General features: G+C 33.1%; 1 protein-coding gene across 1 annotated transcript in view; it reads right to left on the minus strand.

Moving 5' to 3' along the window:
• The window catches only part of LOC118181384 (putative cytochrome P450 49a1), a 93,870-nt gene extending 85,460 nt beyond the window's left edge, over window positions 1-8,410 (minus strand). The window contains exons 1-4 of the mRNA XM_035350511.2: window positions 8,279-8,410; window positions 4,419-4,648; window positions 557-703; window positions 373-463 (exon numbers count right to left, since the gene is read on the minus strand). Of these exons, the coding sequence (XP_035206402.1) occupies window positions 373-463; window positions 557-703; window positions 4,419-4,638 (458 nt within the window). The 5' untranslated portion in view covers window positions 4,639-4,648; window positions 8,279-8,410. The remainder of the gene's footprint in view (window positions 1-372; window positions 464-556; window positions 704-4,418; window positions 4,649-8,278) is intronic.
• Window positions 8,411-23,477: the final 15,067 nt, after the last annotated feature.

A 23,477-nucleotide genomic window follows, 5' to 3' on the forward strand; every position in this document is an offset into this window, starting at 1 on the left:
ACTGCATCTCCTTCCTTGCTTTGAGGGGGAAATGGTCCCATGATGGCATTATGCCATACACCACACCATATATTGACATTTTGCAAATTGAAGGGCTTCTCGTGAATTACTTGAAGATTGTTTTTACTCCGAAACCATATTTTTTGTTAGCATATCCAATCAAGAAAAAATTTATTTCATCTGAGAAGATAATGTTTTGCAAAAAATTAACGTTCTTGTAGTTTGTGTTTAACCATGATTAATTTTCAGAGAATACCAAACAAACATAATCAGTGAAAGTGATAATATTCTAAGAAAGGTTGTCATTTCGTTTTAAAATGATATCATCTTTATCGGAATATGCTTTATAAGCTATCATTAGTATGCACTTACCCAGCAGCAACTCCAACAGTAGAATACAGATGTGGATTTTCTTCTCTAAGAGCTCTCATACCAAGGAAGAAATCCCTTCTTGGATAACGCCCTTCAAAAACATTTGATTAAGAGCATTACATAAACAGTATGTGATATTTCTATAAATAATCTATATTTTGCTAAGCAACGAAGATTAACTTACCTTCATTCCTACTAACAATTTCCATATCTTTAGGATCATAAAGATGAAGCATGTTGTATCCTGGTACGATTACTTCGCGAACGATCGGGCCAAATTCCTCAAACTTTTTTCTCTGCGTTTCGTGCCATTTTTCTTTCGAATATTCACCTGTGTCAGAAAGTAGTTAATAAGTAAATAGAATGCTTATTCACGAAGATTTGAAAAGAATTCAGTGTTATTTTACTTGAAAAATCTGCATAGTTATGAAATGAAACTAAAAAACTTGGCTAATACACCATTCCAAATGTAAGCCAACGTATGCACTTCCTACAGTGGTTGCATTATTTTGAATTTTACCAACATTAGCAGAGTATGGAGTTCAAATATTTAGTGGTATTAGAAGTAATATCTTTAAATATTGAGAATTACGAAACATAAACGAGAGGTACATAAGAGTGCAAATGCGAACGAACTCTTGGTACTCTCCTGGCATAGCTCTTACTAAGACAACAGGGCTTAAGAGATCCAGATTCGCATCTGTATTTATGTCTCGAAAATAGAAAAACTTTAAAATTCGATTACTAGTCAAGTAAGAGTAAGTGATCTGAAACAAATCCTAAAAGTGTTTAAAAGAGTTTTTGTCCATAAGGCATAAAACAATAACTACCAGACAACTGTAGCAGTTTTCGATAACCAGCACCCATGTTAAAACTGATGTTAGTGGCATTAGAAGTGCTAAACGTAGACATTACACAATACAAAATGTGTACATTTTTAGAAAATCGAAGACAGTATTATCTCTTTTATTCCCAAATGATGAATATCTTTTCCCAAAAACCTCCTTTACGTAATTTGCGGTATTCTCTTTTCGATATCTTTTCAATGTTCCCAGGTGAGAGTTCCCTTTCATTCTCGTGAATGTCTCAAAGATACTTGAAGGCGAATTTTAAATTCAAAGCTATAATAATATTCAATTTTATTTTGGAAAAGACAGAACTGAGCTATTTGAAATTTGACATTTTGTTCCATGTTCTAAAATGTTTAACGTATTTTCTTAAAAACATGAGGTCTTTAAATACATTTACATCCTGAAATACTTCTGCTATTGAAAAAAGAAAGAATTTCTGAAATGAAAAAAAAAAGTTTTTTTTTTTTTTTTTTTTTTTTTTTTAAACCTTTCGTTATTATTTTCAAGTAAAATGTGTCATCTAAAAGTAGATAACTTTTAGTTTGTCAAAATTAAGTAATTGCATTCTTCGTACTAATTAGTTATCGGGACTATATGATTTCTTATCATTTTTATGATACAAATATAAGACTGAAAAAAACGAATTATTGATTTTTTTCACTTTCCATCATTCCCCACGCATCAAAACAATTTTTATCATTGATGCACTCAGAAGTTTTCATCTTTCCTTCTTAATTCTTAAGTGAGGGTATTTCAGGTACTTTCCAGCGCAAACGAAAAATCGCATTATCTGAAATTTTCGCTTGCACGAAACTGCCTTTAGTATCAGCTTTTCAAAGTTCCATAGTAGTTTCTAATTATAACTTTAAATAACGATAATTTTGAATCAATAGTATGAAATCTTTGTTCAAAACATTCACTAAAATTCCAGCCATGTGAGGTGTACAATGTTTTCTGCACGGAAGAAAAGCGCTATGAAAGGTCATCATCATGGAAAGCGTAGCTCATGCTTGCAGTATAAAAGGAATTAAACTATGTCTTGAGACCAAAGAAGTAAGACTTTTTTTTTAATCACAAGAAACTTGCTATCATGCCACAGCACTCTTACTTACCAGATTTTTCACATTCTCGCCTCTGAGTTCCTTTTTATAAAGATGGCTTTGCGGAGTCAACGTTTTTAGACCTTTCAAGCTATGTAAAACGTCGCAATAGCCAGTCTATGGTAAATATAAAAACAGGCATTTTACTAATATACTTGAGAAACGAATCAGCACTGAAGTAAAATTGATAAAATCAGATTAATTTTATTTCGAAAGTCATTAAATAATAATTTTTGCAGTTTAAATAAAACTGCCGTAATAATTTCTTCGAAATCTTTGAACATAGGTTTTTTTTATATTCTATACCTTTCTATGAGTCAAGAAAGTCAAGATGTGTATCCAACTCAGCAATAAAAAGTCATGAATTCCACCATTTATTTGTAATATATGAAAACAGCAAGGTAAAAATTTCAGATACTAAAACGTATGGGGATCCTAATGCATAAAGTAAAAATTAAAATTCTAAAACATAACATATAGTGATCTTAACGCATAAAGTAAATTTACCAGCACTTCGCGCTAATTTTTAAATTTAGTACAATCATATCTCTGCTCGCCTCGTAAACTACGTCTTATTTCTGTGAATCACGTGTTTTCTTTTTCAGAATGCTCATAATATACCGCATCCTCCTCTTTAAAATGTAGTTGAAATTTTTAACTAACGCTAAATTTTTATGACTTGCATTTCTAGTGTTACGGAAAATGTTAGTTAAATTTGTTACAGATACAAGGTAGCCAAAACCATTCATGTGCTTTGACATCCCACTTGATAAAACGCTCACAAAAAGGAAACGAAGTATTTTACTCGCCGAAAAAGCGATGGAAAGGAAGTGTAACTACTGAACTACACTAATACAGGCATGTTGGGGATACGTAGCAATCAGAGCTCATCCAGAATCATACAGCTGCTTCGCAGCTCGGACTCGGTAATTTGTTATATGACTTTGAATGTGCCTGTTAGCATCCACTTCAAACTGTAAATCATGTCAGGCATTTCAGGAGGATGCGGTAAACGAATGCTCAACCAGGCACTGGTTTCAGAAGTTCAGGTCGGAAGGTACGAGATTTTTCAATGTATACCCCACTGGGAGACAAAAGGTGTTAAATCACGAAGTTCTAACGGCAGCCGTAGAGAATAGCAGTCAAAAGTATGGTGAATTCACTGAATGCTTCCATATTTTCGAGGAAACATTTGGATCTCACTTGCACAGGATACGGAAGGTGTACAAGCTGAGAAAGTGGATATCCCATACATTGTCAGCAGCTAACAAGAAACAACGTGTGAAACTTGCTTGTAATTGTTGTCCAGACACCGCAACACACTCGCATTTGGTCGCGTGCTCACGAGTGATGAAAGTCGGTTTCAGTATGATACTCTCAAGCGCACCAGATATGTGTTGTCACCACATGTGCTTTACACCTCTGCATCCACGCAAGATCATGCCCTGTGTTTGGTACACTAGTTGCTAAGTTCTGCATTACGAGCTACTACCACAAGGCTACACCATCACTGATGTACTCGCAACAATTACCACAGGTGCATCATGCATTGCAGCAGAAAGAGCCAGCATTAGTTGATGGGCATTTGTACTGTAACTTGACTACAATGCGACAGCATCAATGGCAAGAGAACCAGACATACATTTAGTGATCTGGCTGCTCGACGGACCTAGCGTTAAAAACCAGTTTCATTTTCTGAGCAAAAAATTTTCGATGGAAATTCTTCAGCAATGAGACTGACTTCCAGCATGCAGTGATGGACTTCTTTGCGTCCATGAGCCATGCGTTTTATCGCCAGACGTTCGTTCAGCTATGATTTATCGCCAGAACAGCTGTTTGCAGAATCGTTTCAAAGTATACTGGATGATAAACATAACGATAAACTTCGAGACCTAACGCTGAGTAATATAAACCCTATGTCTGTCTGTTTCTGACGATCACAAAAGACGAAACTTTCTTTATTATCTTTCATATTAAATACTATGAATATTCTAAAAACAAAATTATAATAAAGTCATAAATATATAAAATGTGAAAATGAAATCCATTTACTATTTATGCTCAGTGTTAAGCAACAAAGAAAACAATTATTCACCTGTAATTGGCAGATATCTATGCAAATTTCCAATCAGCGGCAAGGCTTTAGGTCCCGGGATTTCTTCAAACGGGCGAGCATTGTTCAGAGCTTCAGGTGAAACAGCGTCGAACACATATGTAGTTTGTTTTCGAATGCAACTTTTGAAAAAAGTCAACAATTCGACTGAATCACTGCGAGAACAGCGTAACAGGATATTCTTCGGTATTTTCATTTTCATCTGTGTTAAACTAAAATGAGAGACAAATATGCGTATGCTCACGAACATGTATTGCTGTAATACTTCAGATGAAATAGGTAAGAAAAAAAACGGTAATTCAGGAAACCTGAAAACCGTTCTAGGTAAAAGGCCTTGAAAGTATACTTGTACAATTTTATTAAGGACAATTTTACTTGTATAATTAAGTTAAAAAAAGATTTTCAGATGAAATATCTCCGATGTTAACACTAAAATTATCTAACGAAATCATCTTATTTATATCTTATTAATAACAATATGCATACAATTTACTGACAAACAAAATTCAGAATTTTTTTAATTTTAATTTATATTATACCCATCCATATATTACGAAATGCATTCAGAAAGAAGTACCGTTTGGTAATGAATATTGTACTTATGATGTTTTTCAACTTAATTATTCCGTTTTCTTTACTAAATAGCATTCGTAAAATCTCAAAGCATTTTCTTGGATTTTACTTTCAGAAGATTTTACTAACTCTATGAAATGTTACTGCGATATAGGAATACATTTCCTCAGCAACAACTATTAAATAGAGTTGGCAATTACGGCTCAAACAATAACTTTCTGTAACCTAACTTTAAGATTTCGGATAATACTATTATGTGGCAGTTGTAGGATAGAAATAGATAAGAAGAAAGGTTAGTTTAATTTTAGCCAGTTTCTGGAAATAATTCTAACTAAATATTCTTGAAACTTTGGTATGAAACTGTTGAGTTTAATAAGCATTTCTTTAAAAAATGTCTTTGACATAAAGCTTTGTGTATAGCCTTGCGAACAAGTGCCTTAATGAAATTAATGTCCAACTGTGCTTTGACCAATTAAGTCTTTATTTGTTACATAAGAGCATTAATCTTCGTGTAGCATTATTTTACAACGAAATAATAAAAGAGTAATTTTTTCTACCATTTAAGTTATTTCATTTAGCCATTTTAAACAATTCGTTCACGTTTTGTGGCATCTTTCCATTCTGACAAATCTCGTGGATTTGATCCTTAGGTTTCAGATATCTCCAAAACTAGAAATTGGGAAAGGGGATCGCGGTATATGAAACCGCAAAGTTAAGGGAGATGGCTTGATCTCCTAAGTGCTTTTGCAGCACCTGCCGAACACATGGGGCAATGTGCGGAGCAGCACTATCTTGTATCTGTACAATGTCATTAACGATATTTCGCTCCTGCAATTCTGAATTTACGTAATTCTGCAACATTGTTGTACACCGAGTACTTGTGATGGAGTACTTCGATACATGTGGAAGTGACCCCTTCGAACAAGTACTGATGGAGAATGAATGTGCTTGCCATGCCGCACCACACAGTGACTTAATTTCATGTAAGAGCGCTGGTGCCAAATTTTCGTCAGTTCAATGAATGCAGTCCTTGTTTACGTTTCCAGTTCAGGAGAAATACTCCTCATCCGTTCATGATATCCGCAGTAGTAACCTACTATCTTCATCATATCTGATGAGGAATAGTGATGATCTCTTTTCAAATGTTTTACGCCAGAAAGTTTCGTCATTATGTGTATCGTCGCAACGCCATTTATGGGTTTTCCCTGTTTTAATTAATTTTCGCAGGAAAAAATTGGAAAAGTGGGTGTTGACATTCGAAATGTTTTCACTATAACAGTTAAGAGCTCTGTTGTTTTAAATCATTACAATCTCAAGCGTATACCTTCAAATAACAATATCTGAAATTTTATTTCGATTAGTTGAGTGAATAGGTCGCTAGGGGGTAATATATCGGGCAATTTTAATTGGCGCGGTAGTGACGAGACAAATCAAAAGAAAGGAAGGACACGAAACAGGGTGAGAAAACTTGTTTATTAGGCTTAGTAGAGAAGAAACCAAGAAATAAGTACATAAACAGATAACAATCGTCATCAAAAAAAGTGTTCGAAATTACTACCCCGGACCGTTATGCAAGAACTGTGCGTAATGCATCTTCTATGCGATCTTCCATGCGCCGGAGATGTGAGGTCTGCATCACTGCCCGGGATCGTAACTTCGAATTCCTTCTTTAATTTCGATCGTTGTCTATTTTTGTTCTTATTTCTTGCTTTCTGCTGTACTAAGCATAATAAACATTTTCCCTCACCCTGTTCATGTTTTTCCTTTCTTGTTTTTTGGTGTTGTCCTACCGCACCATGAAAGCATTTCCAACCATGCATTGGTATATGATTTTCCATTGCATTGGTATATGATTATCGGTTATAAATTTCAGGATCAATCTCTCCTGAAATTTATAACCGATTTGCTGGAACGCTCTGTATAACTCAGTTTTACAAATATCAAGATATCATTGTATGGGATGTTCTTAATTGTTATACAACAATTATTATAAAACTGAAGTTACCAAAATTCCTCATACTCTTCGAACATAAATCCTGTAGAATATCTATAGAATGAGTTGGAGAAAAGAATATCAAAATATGACGTTTCTTCGAAACCTCTACTAAAAACAATTATTACAGAGGAAACTAACAAAACCAAATATGCTTATATGAAAACTTTAGTTAAATCCATGCCAGAATGAATGAAAAGTGTAATTTTAGATAAATGATATCTTATGAAATACTGAATATCGTGTTTCTTTCATGTTTTTACTAAACATAAACTGTTTGTTCAAAGTGTCCGACTACTTCTGTTAGTTCAGCTTGAGAATATTTTAAATAACCCATTTTCTTTTAAACTCACACAATTTTGAATAACGTTATTGAAAACAAGCAGGTTTTACAAAATATTATGAATAATGTATGTGAAAGGGAAAAAAAGTCGTTTTATTGATATTTATTACGAAAATAGAAAAACACAGGTGTCCGAAAGCAAATGTGAGAGTTGTAAAAAAACTAAGAGACACTAAAAATAATTAAACATTACTTGATTTCAAATACCAAAATCAGTTCAGCTTTTAAAAACCTTATTTGTCAATATTTTATGTAAAACTATTTAGTTAAGTTACTTCATTACTTACTTTTCAAAATTTTAAACAAGTATCCATTCATTTCAACTTCTTGAATACAATTTATTTTAAAATATTATTGGAAGATAATATTTTATTAATTATTACATTTTGTAAATAGGATGATTGGCAGCATTTCTGATAACTTTCAAACTTATTGATGTCAAAACTGCAGAAAGAAATTTTAAACTAACTATTCTAAGAATGAACTATTTTAATTTCTGTGATTATTTTTAAGATTAAATCTATAAAGGTACCATACAAATAAATTCCTTACTGAAAGGAAAGCAAATATGAATATGAATTTTCAAAAACGAAATAATAAGAAGCAAGTTCTAATAACTGTATTTTTCATACAACTGGAAGTTTTGTAATGGAATTCAAATACAAAATAAATGGAATACAAAAATAATTAGCAAAATTTTACACGTAGCTGAATTCGAGCGATAAAGCCTTATAAAATAAGCGTAACAGAAATCAAAGAATAAAGACGAAGAATTAAGCTATGGAAGAAACATGTAAATAGAAATAAATCGAACATAAAGATAAATAAACATAACAAAGCAATTCACTAAATTTTTGTTTAATTTGAAGCGAAATTAAGGATAACGTTTAGAAGAAATTTCATTAAGATACGAAAATCGCCTGATATACTTACAACCTTCTCCAGCTAAGTTAGATCCGTATTATTTTGACAGTTCGTTCAATAAAAGCCTTTTATAAAAGGCTGTTAATATTATTACTACATCCTCTCAGATTAAAAAGATAATTGTCAGTGCAAACGCACTGAATATCCTTGGTAAAAAGAGAACTCGGAAGGAAAAAAGATGAGATAAAAAACATGTCTGAAAGTATACGATAAGTAGAGGTCGAATGAAGTTAGATAACATACTTATTTAAGCTTCATTTGGTTTTTAAATCCTTGATTCCGAAAATATGATGTTCTTCATTCTTTAAATTTTTTTCGTGCATCAAAAAAAGTTGTTACTCAATTTTTATTCGCATTACATATAGATATTAAATTATATTAAAGAAATTAATTCTCGAAAATTGATTATGCTGATATTGTATTTAAGAAAAAATTTTTTAGGCAAGAAAAGCCTCCTTAGCTGTCTGCCAAACTTTTACTTTAAGTCAGTGCATAATGTTTAATGTTTAGGTATTTTTGGCATACAAGACAATTACAACTGATAGTAATTACAATATTAACGACGCAACGGAACGCAGTCTTACCGATACAAAGAAAATAAGGTGCATTATCGTATTTAAGCAAACTCAGAAGATGAAAAATAATACTTGTTTACTTAAAAAAAAAGCTAAAAGTCATAAATTACGTAAAAAGAAATTTTGCTTATGTCAGAAATTTGAGGATGAGCTCCATTTTTGAGTTTGTAGTGAAAATTGCACTTGAACGCAAACACATACGATAAACTGTTTATTTTCCATATTTAACGCAAGCTAATAATAATCACCAGGCTAGAAATAACAAACTAAAGTAATGATAACAAGGTTATTTCAAGTTACATGTAGAAAGGTGGATATAGTTGAAGCATGGATGAATCCAGAAACAATCTGAACTCTACTGAACAATTCACAGAAAGTGTAACTTTTCAGTAGGAAATATGCCCATATTTTTAAACTGTCATATAAACCTCCCAACGCCGTGGCAAGTACCAAGTAATTTAGGAGTTCTGTAGCACATTTCCAGTTTTCCTGAAATGCAATGAAAAGCCCTTTACGATGTCCTCTGGACATTACTACCCAATTGTTCGGTCTTCGAACATATAAGCCTTCATAATTCAAACCTGGAGCCGAGTTTTTCAGAATATCCTCATGACTGTTGCAACAGTTGGGACTTTGCGAATTGCTTGGGGTTATGACGTCAACTGCGCTTAGCTATTAGCGCATAAGAGGCAGAGCGATCTTACAGTGAATCTGGAATATACCAAACACCCGAATGTGAGCCCAAAATCTGAATATTTTATGCTATTCTAAACTTTACTGCATCTTTTATTACTATCAGCTGGTCTCTACTTTTCTTATGTTGTACAGTAATCGATATGCTATCTTTGAGATATGACACAAATATCACACTTGTCAGTTCACCGTTAACACCGGCTTTCGGGTTGCTATTACACACATTTTAACGTGAAATACGTTAAAATATCCATTTGCCCGGATTTCCTTTGGTAATTGCTGTGACAATATTAATCTGTTGCCCTGGTCGTTATAGTGATCGGGTGTTCCTGGCTGCTATATCGTTCGCTGGGGTTCAAATCCCGGAGAAGGCATGGATGTCCTTAAACGTATAGTGTCTCTGCGGCATGGGAGGCATTCAAATACGCTGCGAACCCATTTGATGGTAGGGAAAAAGAAGTGGGAGACCCTCGGAACCGTCCCCCAGAAGTACTCTCCGTCAAAACTGTGACGAATCTGGGCAAAGTCGCCCTGTCACCTTGTATGGTGCTCTAGGCCCATGCCAACAACAGACACTATCTTGCACTGCTTCACAAGATAAAGTTCGTGGACTTGTGCTAATTAGATCACTCAGGTAAAAAGAGCAGGGAAAGAAACAAAGTCGGTGTTTTTAAAACCGGCTTTCTTCCACCCCCCCCCACGCTTTTATTTATTAGTCCAAAGGGATTTGAATCCCGAAGGACTATTAGTTTCGTTTTGGCATTTTGCGTCGGACTCATAAATGTCGGTTCACTTTTCAAACTGTTGCCACAAAATGTTAGAGTCCTGCATTATATTTGAAGAAATTAAATAATGAAAAATCTGCATAAATGTATGTATATTTCTCGTACTGTGATAAAACAACGGTACATAGAGTCATCGAATTTTGAATAACGTAATCCTCCAACGAATATGAGCATGTGGAAGACCAAATTTAAAATTTGAAATTTGTTTTATGATCGATTTCCTATTTTTTAAAACTTTGACGAATTTTTGATTAACAAACTCAAGGATTTCAAAGCGAGCACAATGGCAACGTTGTGCAGAAAAAACATTTTTATCTCCAGCGCGTGAGTCTCTGTATCGGAAATTCTAAAGATATGCTCGTTTTAAAACTATTTTGCGATATTGCTGTTGCACTGGATCTTATGGTTTAAGTGCGAGGAACATGATATTTAATAAAGAAAGGTAACACACAAAATGTTAAAAAACGCCCCTTTGGACGTAATTTAAAATCTGAAACATTTCAGATTTTTTTTTTTTATTTTTTATTATTATTATTATTATTATTATTTTTAACTTTCCACTAGCGTATTATACGTAGGTAGGTAAGAGAGGTAATATTTACGATCAAAAATTCTGTAGTGAGTTTTTAGTGAATAAACCCGAATTAGGCTCCTCACAACTCATTTTTACAATTTTTTCAGTGATGCCTGTCTATCTGTGTGGATGATCGTTTCTTCCACGATAACTTTTATATGAAACTTCAAAAAAATCTGTTTTCCAATTTAAGCTTTCTGTGTTCATATAATGAGTTGATTAAATTTTGGGTAAAACTGGACAACGTAAGTGGTACTTTACATAAGGGTCATAACAGTCTTTATTGGACAACCTGAAGTGACACTTTACTTGAAGCTGATTAATAGTTTGTAGGGATCCTCACTTTTATCTATTAACTAAGTGTTGAGGAACCTGGTGAACTACTAAGCGAATAATCCCTTAAGTCCAGAAACAGAAACGTAAACGCAAGAAGGGTTAATTGCCCTTTATTGCTCAAAATAAAGATTAACAGATGGTCCCTTTCTCAGGACGTACAACAAAGCCTCCACTTGGGCTTAATTTCAAAAATATAAGAAATAAAAACTTAATGACTAACTAAAGAGATTTAGCTGAAGCTAACATAATTTCTAAACTAGTTGGCCGGTAATATTAAATTAGCTAGCGAAGCTACCAAGGGCACGTAATACGGCCGAGTGTAGTAACAGCTCAGAGAGATGTAGCCAAAAGGCATTCAAGAATCCTAATTCTCTCTATCGAAGTCAGTGAAACTTCGACTTAAATATTACTCCTTCTCATTAGCATTTCACGCAATTCTAAAACCTCATTCTGGTAAGGAATTGTAAGGGGAAGTTAGAAGAGATAGGGAAGGTAAATAAACTTAATATAACTGTTATAAACTTAGGATATACCTTACAAGTTTAAGCCTCCCATACCATATAGTGGTTAAGCGAACTTACTGTGGTATCGAAGGATGCGGTTTCGAATCCCGGAGAAGGCATGCATGTTTTTAAATATATAGTGTCTTTTCGGCGTGGGGGAACTTAAATATACGTCGATCTGAAAATGCTCTCGAGAGGTTGGTGGTACTGGAAGTGGGTCGCGAGACTCTCGGACCCCTTCCTCCCGTAGTGCTTTCCATCAAAACTGGAGGAGAAACTGAGCGAAGTCGTACTGTCACCTGTATGATACTCAAGGCTCTTGCCAACGACAGGCGCAATTTTTCTCTTCTTGCCACGATGAGTTTCGTGGGTTTATTCTGATATTACTGTCAGACAAGTGAGATAAGTCACAATACAATAGTTTTTAATGAAAAAGTGTATTAAAATGCAATCCAAAATTTCCAATTTTAGTATTTAAGAATTTTATATCAAAGACAACAATATCTAACATTTTAACTAAAACTGATAAGCCGTGAGTCATTCTGTACTTGGAGCTCTGAACATTTCTTCATTAAAAATATATTATGAGGTAATAGTAAATTCAAATTTTCTGTTCTTAAAATACGTATATGCGAATGAGAACAACCTATTACACTCATAAACATTAAATATATTCTTGGATATATGCTAAATGCAATGAGGATAATCTCATTATGAAGATGAGCTCTCGTTGCGAAGCAATTAAATGTATTAGCCTCAGCTCAGTATTCGGTTAACTTTTGTGTCAAATTACTTTTCAAATAAAAGGATGCTCCCTCATAACATTATCGCTATGTATTATTTTTAAAGAAATAATATAGCAAATATAGATACTATAGCGATTGTTTATGGACTGTATTCTGCTAATGAATAATTTTATTCTACTCCTAAGCATATACAGGAAATGCCGCTAGAGGGCTGAGGTACGTAGGTGTAGCTAATGACGTAACATATACACCCTGCGTTGAAATTTCAATTTCAAATTTGCATTTACATTACAATTCAACATTGACATAATTGACAAAGAAATACACAATTTTAAACAATTAAGGAAATTAAGTGAACAGATGCAATTAGACTGTTATAATCAATGCAAAATATAAATTCATTCCTTCACTGAAAGCAAACAAATTTGGCTGAAGGTAAATAAACATAACTCAGATTTTGGCTTACAAAGGATAATTTATTTAAAGCTCGTTGCTATTCCGTGTTTTAACGTGGAACTGGCGGGAAGTTGTGCTTGTCAAATCAGATTTTTTAATATTAGTTACAATATTTTAAAACCTTTTAACTATGTTATTATTATTATTTTTTTTTGCTAAAATTCGTATTCCACAAATTAGTGACAGATTCTTGGCCAAGTTCATAGAGAAATCAAAAGCGCCCACTTCTAATAGACGTTAATTCTATGAAATTCCATTAGAAATTGAAAAACTTCAGTTTTATTTGCTGAAGCAAATTACTTGCTTAATTAAGCAAATTCAATGACATTTTTAATCAAAGTTTAAAAAGGTATATTGTTGACTATTTTTAGGAAGACTAACATTCACTAAATGCAAAATATCGGCGTTGAAAATGCAACATAATGAAAATTAAATTCAGTAATGGCAGTAAGACTGTGTTCTGTTAATCGAAAGTCAAGTATTTCCTGTAAGCCGCGAGCGAGAGTGGACGTGCCTTTCTTCTTATGAAATTTCATAGACGCCTTTACTTTTTGCACCTCCAACATAATGCAAAACATTTACGTATAACATACTTAGGATGCTGTTTTTAATAAAGCAATCAAACATATATTAAAATTGGAAAGGCTGGCTCTGGTTTTCAGATATGTAACAATCACATGACGGCAATATGCCAATTAATAAATGCAGGATTATTCCGTATAATAGACATGATTCCCGAATACAACAGTTCCATTCCTACTAAAAGTGTATTAATTTTATACCCATTAGATAATAAGAAAATCTGAAATTTAGAATGTTTTTAAAATGTTATTGAAGAATGTTATGTTTCCTTAGCAGAAAACTCTCATATATTGCATGCGTTGGGTAAATCGTAATTCGATCGTTTGATTTCCACAGCTGACCTCTTACATCACTGCGTAACACGTCATGCTATATCCTCTCTGGAAATGTAACTCTTGCCAACAAGCTTTTATGGCCTCAAACACTGCACGATTACTGCTGTGAAGTAACCCGAAATCGCCTGCTGACAAATACCTGATTACTATTTACATTCATCCATAAGAGGAAATTAAAAATACAAACTTCCTACATTTGACGTCAGCATGCGAGTCGAAAGCGTCTTATAAAATTGGCAATTTCCGTAAAATGGACAGGGAAGGTCATCTTGAGGCAAACGATGCATGCAGCACATACAGTTTAAATTATGAAAAAGAAATTATTATCTAATATTTATTATTTTATTATTTATAACTATTAATCATTGTTTATAATTCAGTCCTATTGTAAAGTCCTTATTAATTACTTCAAATATGTAGTTTTTAATAAGAATTTATTTATGATCAGAAATAAAATTAAAAAAAAAAGAGTTGCGCACTGTTGTACTTTCTCTGCTTCTGCATGATGTCAAATTCCAGCATCATAATGAAATAATGTATTTCACGCGAGCAAAAGGAAAACCCTTTTCCCATCTTTCCTCACGCAACGGCCCACCAGCAGTCGAGAGGTAAAATCGCCGAACACTGATAGTTCCAACCTGGGTTCGATTCCAGGAGAACGGACTTGCGTTTTCGTGTTTTTGCCCATGTGTAAGGTATATACGAGCCGATTTCCAGTTTTGTCCATGTGTAATGTGTATACAAGCCAGTTTCCCTTAGAAAGTCCTCTACGTAGGCATCCCTGCCGTGAGGCAGATAGCTCTAGTGTGCTTTGCCATAATCTACCAAACCAAGTCTCACGCATCGTGGAAGACTGAGTGAAATTTCCCCTATCAACATGCGGCTCTTATTACATCATCTAGAGGAAATAGTTTATGTGATGACGGCAAAACCTCGAGGGCTATCTCCCTAAGGTAAGGGATGCCTTCGTGGAGGAATTTATAAGGAAAACTGGCTGGTATACAAGTTAAACATGGGGAAAACCAAGAAAAGGACCATGCAACCGACCCTTTCGCGGTATTCGAACCTCGGACCGAACTCTAGGGTTCAGAGACTTTACTACTCGGCCGCTGGTGGGCTTTCTGGAGAATATGAGTATTCTGTGTTTACCACTGAACTTCTCGCATTATTTAGTCTTTATTTTTACACATTTGTTACTGCCTAAAAGCCAGTTTTCTTATTCAAAGTTTACATTGCAATGTACATTTTTTAAGATTGGCTTATTTTTATGCCTGGGTTTCTTTCAAAGCTGCGTATGATAATTTATAAAACCAGTAACAGCAAGTGAAGCTTAATTTTCTCAAAACTACTTTTAACGAAACTCACCCTAAGTAAAAAAAAAAGAATAATTAACGACTAATTCGAAGTAGTGAAAACGACATACAAGTATGTATTCGATTACGTGAGTAATGCCTAGAAAGACTGCACAACTAAATAGCATATCTTGAAGAGTTGATTCATTAAAACCACGTTTTCAGTTTAAGAAATAAATCAAATAAGGTAAGCATTTAGATCACCAAAGCTTTAAGCACTTATTGTTCCGCATTAGTAAAAATGCAAGATATTTAAATTTTTCTCATGGTTCCCATACAAAAGCATCATCTTCCAAACTCTTCTGAAGAAAAAAGAAAAAAATCCCACTTAAAGTTTTGTATAATTGTAGCTGAAAAGTATCAACTTTATGACTTTACATGAAAGACAGATAACACAAAATTTCGAATTTTAGAGTTTCAATTCTTTCTGACACAAGTTTTTCTGAACTCTTATTTTTCTGTCTTTTAAGGTACATTTAAGTAATCTGCGTTGGAAGATTTAATGTACTCAGCCATCTTTATTTAGTATATATCTATTAAAATGTATCATGTTACCAAAACTGACAGTGTCTGAAGTCCTGCTTTATTTGATTCGTTTCATAGTTTGGGATAGAAGTCAATCTCCAAGGGTATTTTGCCATACAAATATTTTGAGCCATTCTGTACATCATATTTATTTCTATAGTGAAAGGAAAAATAAGAGTGATGCATTTTATCATCATCAGAGTTTCACAATAAATAAAGCTTCGAGATTTTTTAATCCGATATCTTATCACTTAATTTTTATCATGCACAGAAAAAAACATTCTTCCAGGCTGTATTCCAGGCTTCTTTTGATGCTGTACCAGCACTATTTATCAAAATCGTGCGTGCAGAGGCACCTAATTTTAATTATGATATGTTTTCATCTCGAAACACAATCAGAAATATGATGTTTCAAAACCGTTCAACTAAGTAACGTTTATCGATACGCTTTTATCTGATTCCATTTTTTTTCTATATACTGATTCTCGCAATCGAAATTGCTTTTATGATAAAAAAATTGAGATAAGGTGTTTACGCAGTTCATGGCTTATCGCTCAGTGACAACAGCTAATCTTAATTATTTACTTACGTTTTCTAAATCAGAACTTTTATTAAAATCTTTAGCAAGTTATTACTGCTTCAGGGCAAACAACAGTAGTGATACAAATGTGCACACAAGCAAACCTAATTCGTTATTATAACTGTTCTAATATACAAACTTAATAGTAAATGATGTCCTTCCAGTATCCTGTATGTTACGTTTTATAAAGTAACGCTTTTAATGCAATTTCAAAAGCTAAAGGGAAAGAAGTTTCTAGCTTCTTAGTAAATGATTTTTCAAAACCAAATACTCCGGCTCTGATTGAAAAAAAAACCTTTTATTACTTAGAAATTGAAGAGACAGCCCCAGAATGGCATACTTTGGTATACACTAGTGACCAAAATCGTGGAACTTTTTGGAAGATGCATAGCTTTGATAGCTCATAACTCCATTCTATTCATATGTATATTTCTATTTAATACCATGTAACATACTGTTTGATATCAATAAATATTTATAATTGAATGAATAATATAACACATCAAATTGTATACAGTTATTTGTATTCTGTCAAAATTGTGAAAAATCAAAAGTCAATTCAAATAATTAGAGTAGGTGACGAAAGAACGCGAGCACAATCCGTCTACTATATAGTTAATAGGTATAGCGTTGAGTCCACCTTTATATTTATTAAAAAATATTCATAAATACATATATCCATTTGGTGAAATATATAGGTAAATAATTTATATTCAAATTAATATATTCAGGGTTATTCAAAAGTGCTAATATTAATAAATTTTAAAAATTTATTTACTTCAGAGAAAGTGTACTTTATGTTATTATACTATGTAATGACACGCAAGCTTGTTCCAAATTCAGGTATTTTTTGGCTTAGGAGATCTTGTTAATTAAATATCACTGCTTGAAGTCAAATAACTAGAAAAAATAAAGAAACACAACTTGTTTAAGTTCATGTAAAAATAGATTTTCTTCATTTTAGTAAAGCCGGTGAGCATGAGTATTTAAAGAGCCAAATAAACGTCATTTTGTTTTGACAGTGAGCCAATGAGGTCACCCTAGAATAGGATTCAACTAATGATATCATGGATTAAGACTCAAGGAAGACATTTGTAGTATGTTATGAAATTGCTATTAAAATGTTTGCCTTTTTGATGTTCTTTAATTTACTGAATTTTTAAAACGTAATAAAAATTTTTAAATGGAACAAAGAAGTGACTAGCCACCAAGAAAAACCATATACACTTGCACTATTAAGTAAATAAGATTACAGTTGAGAAGAAAATAGATGGGAAATTGGCGGAAATTTAATGAGAAATGACATTTCTAAATTTTTATAATGGTATAAGGAGAATCAATAACTGCAAGATTGGTGACTATTTTTATCAGATTGGTGAAAGTCGAAAACGTGCTTAACACCAGATGATGACAGAAGAATTAAGAGACTGTACCCATGTAATATAAAAAAATTAATTGGATGTGTGCAGTTAATATTGGGTGAGTAAAGAAAATATAGCGCAATGCAGTGTGAACTTGAGTATAAGGACTGTTTGGATACAGACTGCAGGAATTTGGTCTGGAAGAACTGGAGAAAATTTGAATATTGCCTGAATTACATTTACCGTGAAACGTTAAATTACTGTTATCATCTTTTCTGACATTAAAAAGTATGGGCAGAATTTATGTGATTAATGGGAATATAAATATGCCCGAAAACACGCAAAAGAAATACTTCAGTCCAAACTGCAGTTTCGCACTTGAAAGTTTCCTGGGTAAGGAAACAGGCATTTTTGAAGAGGATTTAGCTTCATGTCACAATGCTGCTACGTGCTGAATGGTTTCAAGATAATCATACTCCACAACTGAAATGGTCTGGAAGTAGCTTAGACCTTAATTTACATGGGATTATAGTTACACTAGTTACACTTGGATAGAGTCAGTTCTGATAGACTAAATTCGTTGAAACTTCGTACATACCTTATATGTAGGCTTATTTTTCTGGGTTCAGCTCATGACAAATTTTTGAAATTTCTTAAAAGTCTTAACAATTTACTAAAACATTTATTCAGCTGTATTTTTTGCCCAGACATGACTTTTTCAGAAATGGTATGTTTGTTTTAATGCATCATGAAATTCACAACAAAGTTCTGAATTAATTATAACTTTTAGCAGATGTTTAACAGTAGATACTAAAAGTCTACCCCTTTCTGCAATCCAAACATTCTCCATAACTTTGAAAACTTTTTCAACTGGAGCAGATGTTTCAGGAAAAGACATCGCAAACTCAACCATTTTAGAAATGTTGTAACATGAAATATCAATCTTTTGAAACACCTTAAAAATTGCTTTCCACTTCTCTTCAAGAACATATGATATTTTTTCAGAACCTGAACTCCAACCTACCCTTTGGTTTTGAATTACCTGGTTAAACAAAGTACGTTAATCAAATAGGTCATTAGTATTTATCGATCTTTTTTATTATTTCATGAACAACTTGTGCAATCTCATCTAAGGCAATTTCAGTTCGTAAATTTATCTACTGAAATTTACTAACTTTATCAAAACTGGTTCCTCACAACTCTAAGTATTGGATACTAGAATTATAAAAATTATATACGCTTGAGAAGAAGTTTTATTCTTGAACATCATTATTTTCTTTTAGAATGCATAACAATTCATTAGCATGAGATGGTATAAACTTGTGGGGTTTTCTTTCCTGAAGCTAAGAAATTAATTCAGAATATGTCTGAAGTGCTTCTATTTGTTGTGATAGAATTAGCTTAGAATTTCAGAGATATATTATTAAATAACTGTAGAGTACAATATAAAAATTTAAAAACAGTTCCCTTTCTAGATTTTAAAATAAATCAAATAATAATTTTGGACATTAGTCATAAAATTAGAAGTGTGATTTTAGGCCATCAAAAAATGAACGAATTCTTTCTGTTGTAGGTAACCTTATGCTTCTATAAGATGACAATTTTGCATTTCGTTATTCTTACTGTATATATCTGAAAATATTTATAAATTTTTACAAGAATAAATTCTATTACCAGGGCTGGAAAATCACATGCTGTTTGTACTGAATTGTGTTCAAATCCAATTTCGAAAATAACTACCTAAATCACTTTGAACTTTTCTGAACACATTTTCATTCTCTTCCCCCCCCAAAATATTTAATTGAGCCGTAAATAAAGGATGCGGAAGGTATTAGATAACTGAAAAAATATTCATTATAAAGCACAGAAACCCATCAGCAAAGATACAGTATTTTCGAGTAGTATTTTCCGATGCATGTAATTCAAATTTCTGTCGTAGACGAAAAATATTCAAAAGAAATAAAGTTCGTGACTTTATTTTTGTGAGGATTACTTTTAGCTCGTTTCTGTTTGGTGTTTAACCCTTTCCGGCACGCTACCTTTTAAAGTCGGAGTTTTGATTTAAAAAAAAAAAAAGGTAGGCAGTCTAAATAGGCTAGAGGAGTACACAAGTAAAATTTTGTCGCATGTATCGTTTATTTCTGAGGTTGTGCCCGAAGAGGGCAAACTGATTGAATAGACTTCGAAAAGAATGCTGAAACGAGCATTGTTGTCAATGAACTGACCGATGAGATGTGGAGAAACAAAGAATACAGACACTCAGTTGTCCTAGATTATCGGTGAGCCCAGTCTAGGCACACCTAGGGTTCGCGTTTGATTTTAGGCAAGATTTCCAAGGTAAAAATTTAAAACTAATATAGAATAAGGAGATTAGCATACAGCCAAAAAAATAGCATACAAATTTCTTTTCAAACAATTCCTTTTATACCCTAAAAAAATTTGGAAGATTTCTTTGAAAAATGAGGGTCTTAAAAAACTAAACATGGCTAAAATATATGGACTGGTTTGTGTTGAGCTGCCATCTACATTAAATAAAGAAGGTTCAGAGTAACCTATATTAACCTAGAAATCCGTTTTTATTCAATTTTTCTGTGCGTCCAGACCGGACACACTGTGCCGCAAAGGGTTAATAAATATTCATACCCGTCTATTATTGGCGTCAGCCAGTAAAACACGTGTCTCGTGGTTAAATTGAGAAAGCATAAACTGTTAGAAAAAATTTCCATTTTTTATTTTTATTCTTCAGATTATACCTTTCCTCTTGAAAGCTATCTAGACGCATGATTTTTTAAATGTACTTGGAAAAGGTAAACATAAGAGCAAAAGTGCTCTCATAGAGGTTACACTAGTTCAACATATGTCGACAAAGACAGTAGACAAAATATAATGCCTTTGCTACAAAAGTTCAAAGCACTAAAATTGCGCTTGTCCGAATTCAAATTATTTCTTTTAACTTCCCTTAAACGAAAATACCCATTTTAACCGGTCTTGAATCCATTTGAACGTTGTTTCTGAGTGAAATCTCTACGTACGGGTAGAATAAAGGACTCTTTTTTCCAAAACGGATTTTAAAATGGATTCAAAAGAGATTTTTTTGTGACTCCTGTACCTATGTACGTACGTATTTATGTATCTTGCATAATTTAAAAACGAATAGACTGAGAACGCTGCAATTTTGCATATGGGACTGCTATAAGATGTAGTTTTCTATCTCCCTTTTGGTTGCAATCGGCCGCACCAAACGTTTTTATATATATACATATACTCACTCTGTCACCCGGATCAGTGAGCTAATTTTTTTTTATTCTTATATATTGGAAAAATTGCGTATTTTTTGCTTTAAAAATATTGAACTATATTTTTCTTATGTCCCAGTTAAGGTTTTTACGCCTTTAGTTAATCTGCATAAATAGTTGTAGAAGTATCAACAATTTAAAAGTTGTTTAAGTGGTACTAAGCCTAACGAAGCCGCCATTTGTTTACATTTGAAACACTTTGTAGAATAGCAGATAAAGTTCGGGCACCAAATTCAATTTTTATTCCAAAGGGCGTTAACCCAAAAGGACTATTAATTTCGTTTTCGAATTTTGCATTGATTCACTATAAATGTCGGTTCACTTTTTAAATTGTTTCCACCAAATATTAGAGTCCTGTATTATATTTAAAAAAAATTAAATGATGAAGAATCTACATAAATGCACGTATGTTTCTCGCATTGTGATAAAACAACGGTATCTAGAGCCATCAAATTTTGAATAACATGCGTTTCCACCCGAATATGGGCATCTGGAAGCACAAATTTGGAATTTGTTTTACTACCTATTTCATATTTTTTAGTCCCTTAACGAACTTTGGATTAACAAACTCAACGATTTCAAAGCGAGCAATGCAACATTGTACGAAAAAAAATAAATAAAAACATTTTTATCTCCACCGCGCGAGACTGTGTACCGGTAATTCTAAACATATGCTCATTTTAAAATATTTTTGCGGTATTGCTGCTGAGTTGAATTTTATGGTTTAAGTGCGAAGAACATAATATTTGATAAATAAAGGTAACACACAAAACGTTAAAAAATGCCCCTTTGGGCGTAATATAAAATCCGAAAACTTTCAGAATTTGTTTTGGAGTGGGGAAGTGGAACCAAAAGTAAACGTTCAGTTTTGGGCATCAACAAATATATCTTCCTGTCCGCTGGCCTAATTGCTTTTTTTTTTTTTTTTTTTTGCTTAGAAACTCTACGTTTTTAACTGTATTTGGTGTCTTATGTTCTTCTGTATTTTATAATCTTTTATGAAGATATCTTGAGTTTTTAATGTATTTTTCCTTTGCCGGAAAGTGAGAACTGAATTAATTGAATGAGAAATATATCACTAATTAAATTCGAGGAAACAAGTTTGAATGAAAAAGTAAAAACGTGTATAATTTAATAGGCCGTAACATTAATGTTGTGTCCATATCAGACTTTCTTCCACTCATCAATGATAGAAGTAGCTGTCATAAAGCTGCTTATTGTTCAGAAATTCTCACCTCTCACAAAAGAATCATAAACATGCTGATTTTTGTATTTACCGCTGTCATCCAAAAGTATTAGGAATAATTGCATAAAACACGTGATTTCAATTTATTTGTCAATATTTACTACATGCCCTTTATAATTCCCGACGTATGCACTGAACTTAGGACAAAAGAATTCCCCAAATCTCGAAAGTTTTAAAGTCATTTTTCAAAGTCCTTCAAAACTCGTAGCGCAATTTCTTTGACTCTACCAATTGCCAGAACGGTGACCACGAAGCGGCAGTTTTATCTTGAAAATAAGAAAAACACATATTGTGCGAGACCAAGTGAACCTTCTGAAGCCACATTGACGAAATTTTGAACAAACAAGAGCATTCTGATCAACAACATTACCACTGCACAAAATCCATGCATTATTTTGACACAGTACAGGTTGCTTTCTACGACTTGGTTGGTTGTCTTTTAATGGCACAAAACCTTTATTATGCGCCAGAAGAATGGTGAATAAAACCCAAAATGCACAAACACACTGTATCAGATGTGAATTGTTCAAATGAACCTGTAATGCTGACGAAGGCATGGAGAAATGACTGAGAAATGCTCTAGCAACAGGTAGAGCAGGATAAAAAGAAAAAAAAAACTTCAAATCATATGGTAAAAAGAGATGTTTTTTAAAAATCTTATGAGGTTGATGTGAGGGTTTCTTCCAATGAGATCTGTTAAGTTAACATTCGTAGCATTAAAATTATATTCACGTTTCTGACTAAAAGCAGGACAGCAGGTTAAAATGTGATTGACTGAAACGGGAAGGTTGCAAGTGCCACAAATAGGCTCATATCTACTTTCAAGAGATACTGATGTGTCAGTCTGCATTGACCAATTCGTCTTTCTACGACTTTTTTCAGGTAAATGTCGCAAAACTCTCAAATAATATTCTGTACTAAGTGATTGGTCACTTGGTAGAAATTCATGATGCATTAAAATAATTAAAGAAAACGATCAAAATTATCCCTCTTTTTGGCAGACTATGAAGTAGCCTTTTCAGTCCTTCTTCATATTTCAAGCGTCATTCTCTTTATTGTTCTGCTGCTTCCATATCAAAAGCGCAAATTCATGTTTTATTTTATATACTAATTGGCAAGCCTACCAGATGAGCGAGTTGCGGTCAAAGCTAGATTTATAAGTTCTATGTACATCTGAAAAGCAAATGCATAAAAACATTTTAATATAAAATGTTTCAGCTTTATTTTGCCTTGATTAACAATTTTCGGTCATACAAAATAGGG

This window comes from Stegodyphus dumicola, chromosome 8 (assembly GCF_044657685.1).
Source record: "Stegodyphus dumicola isolate Sdum_Otavi_A_Nest chromosome 8, ASM4465768v1".
Classification (NCBI taxonomy): Eukaryota; Metazoa; Arthropoda; class Arachnida; order Araneae; family Eresidae; genus Stegodyphus; species Stegodyphus dumicola.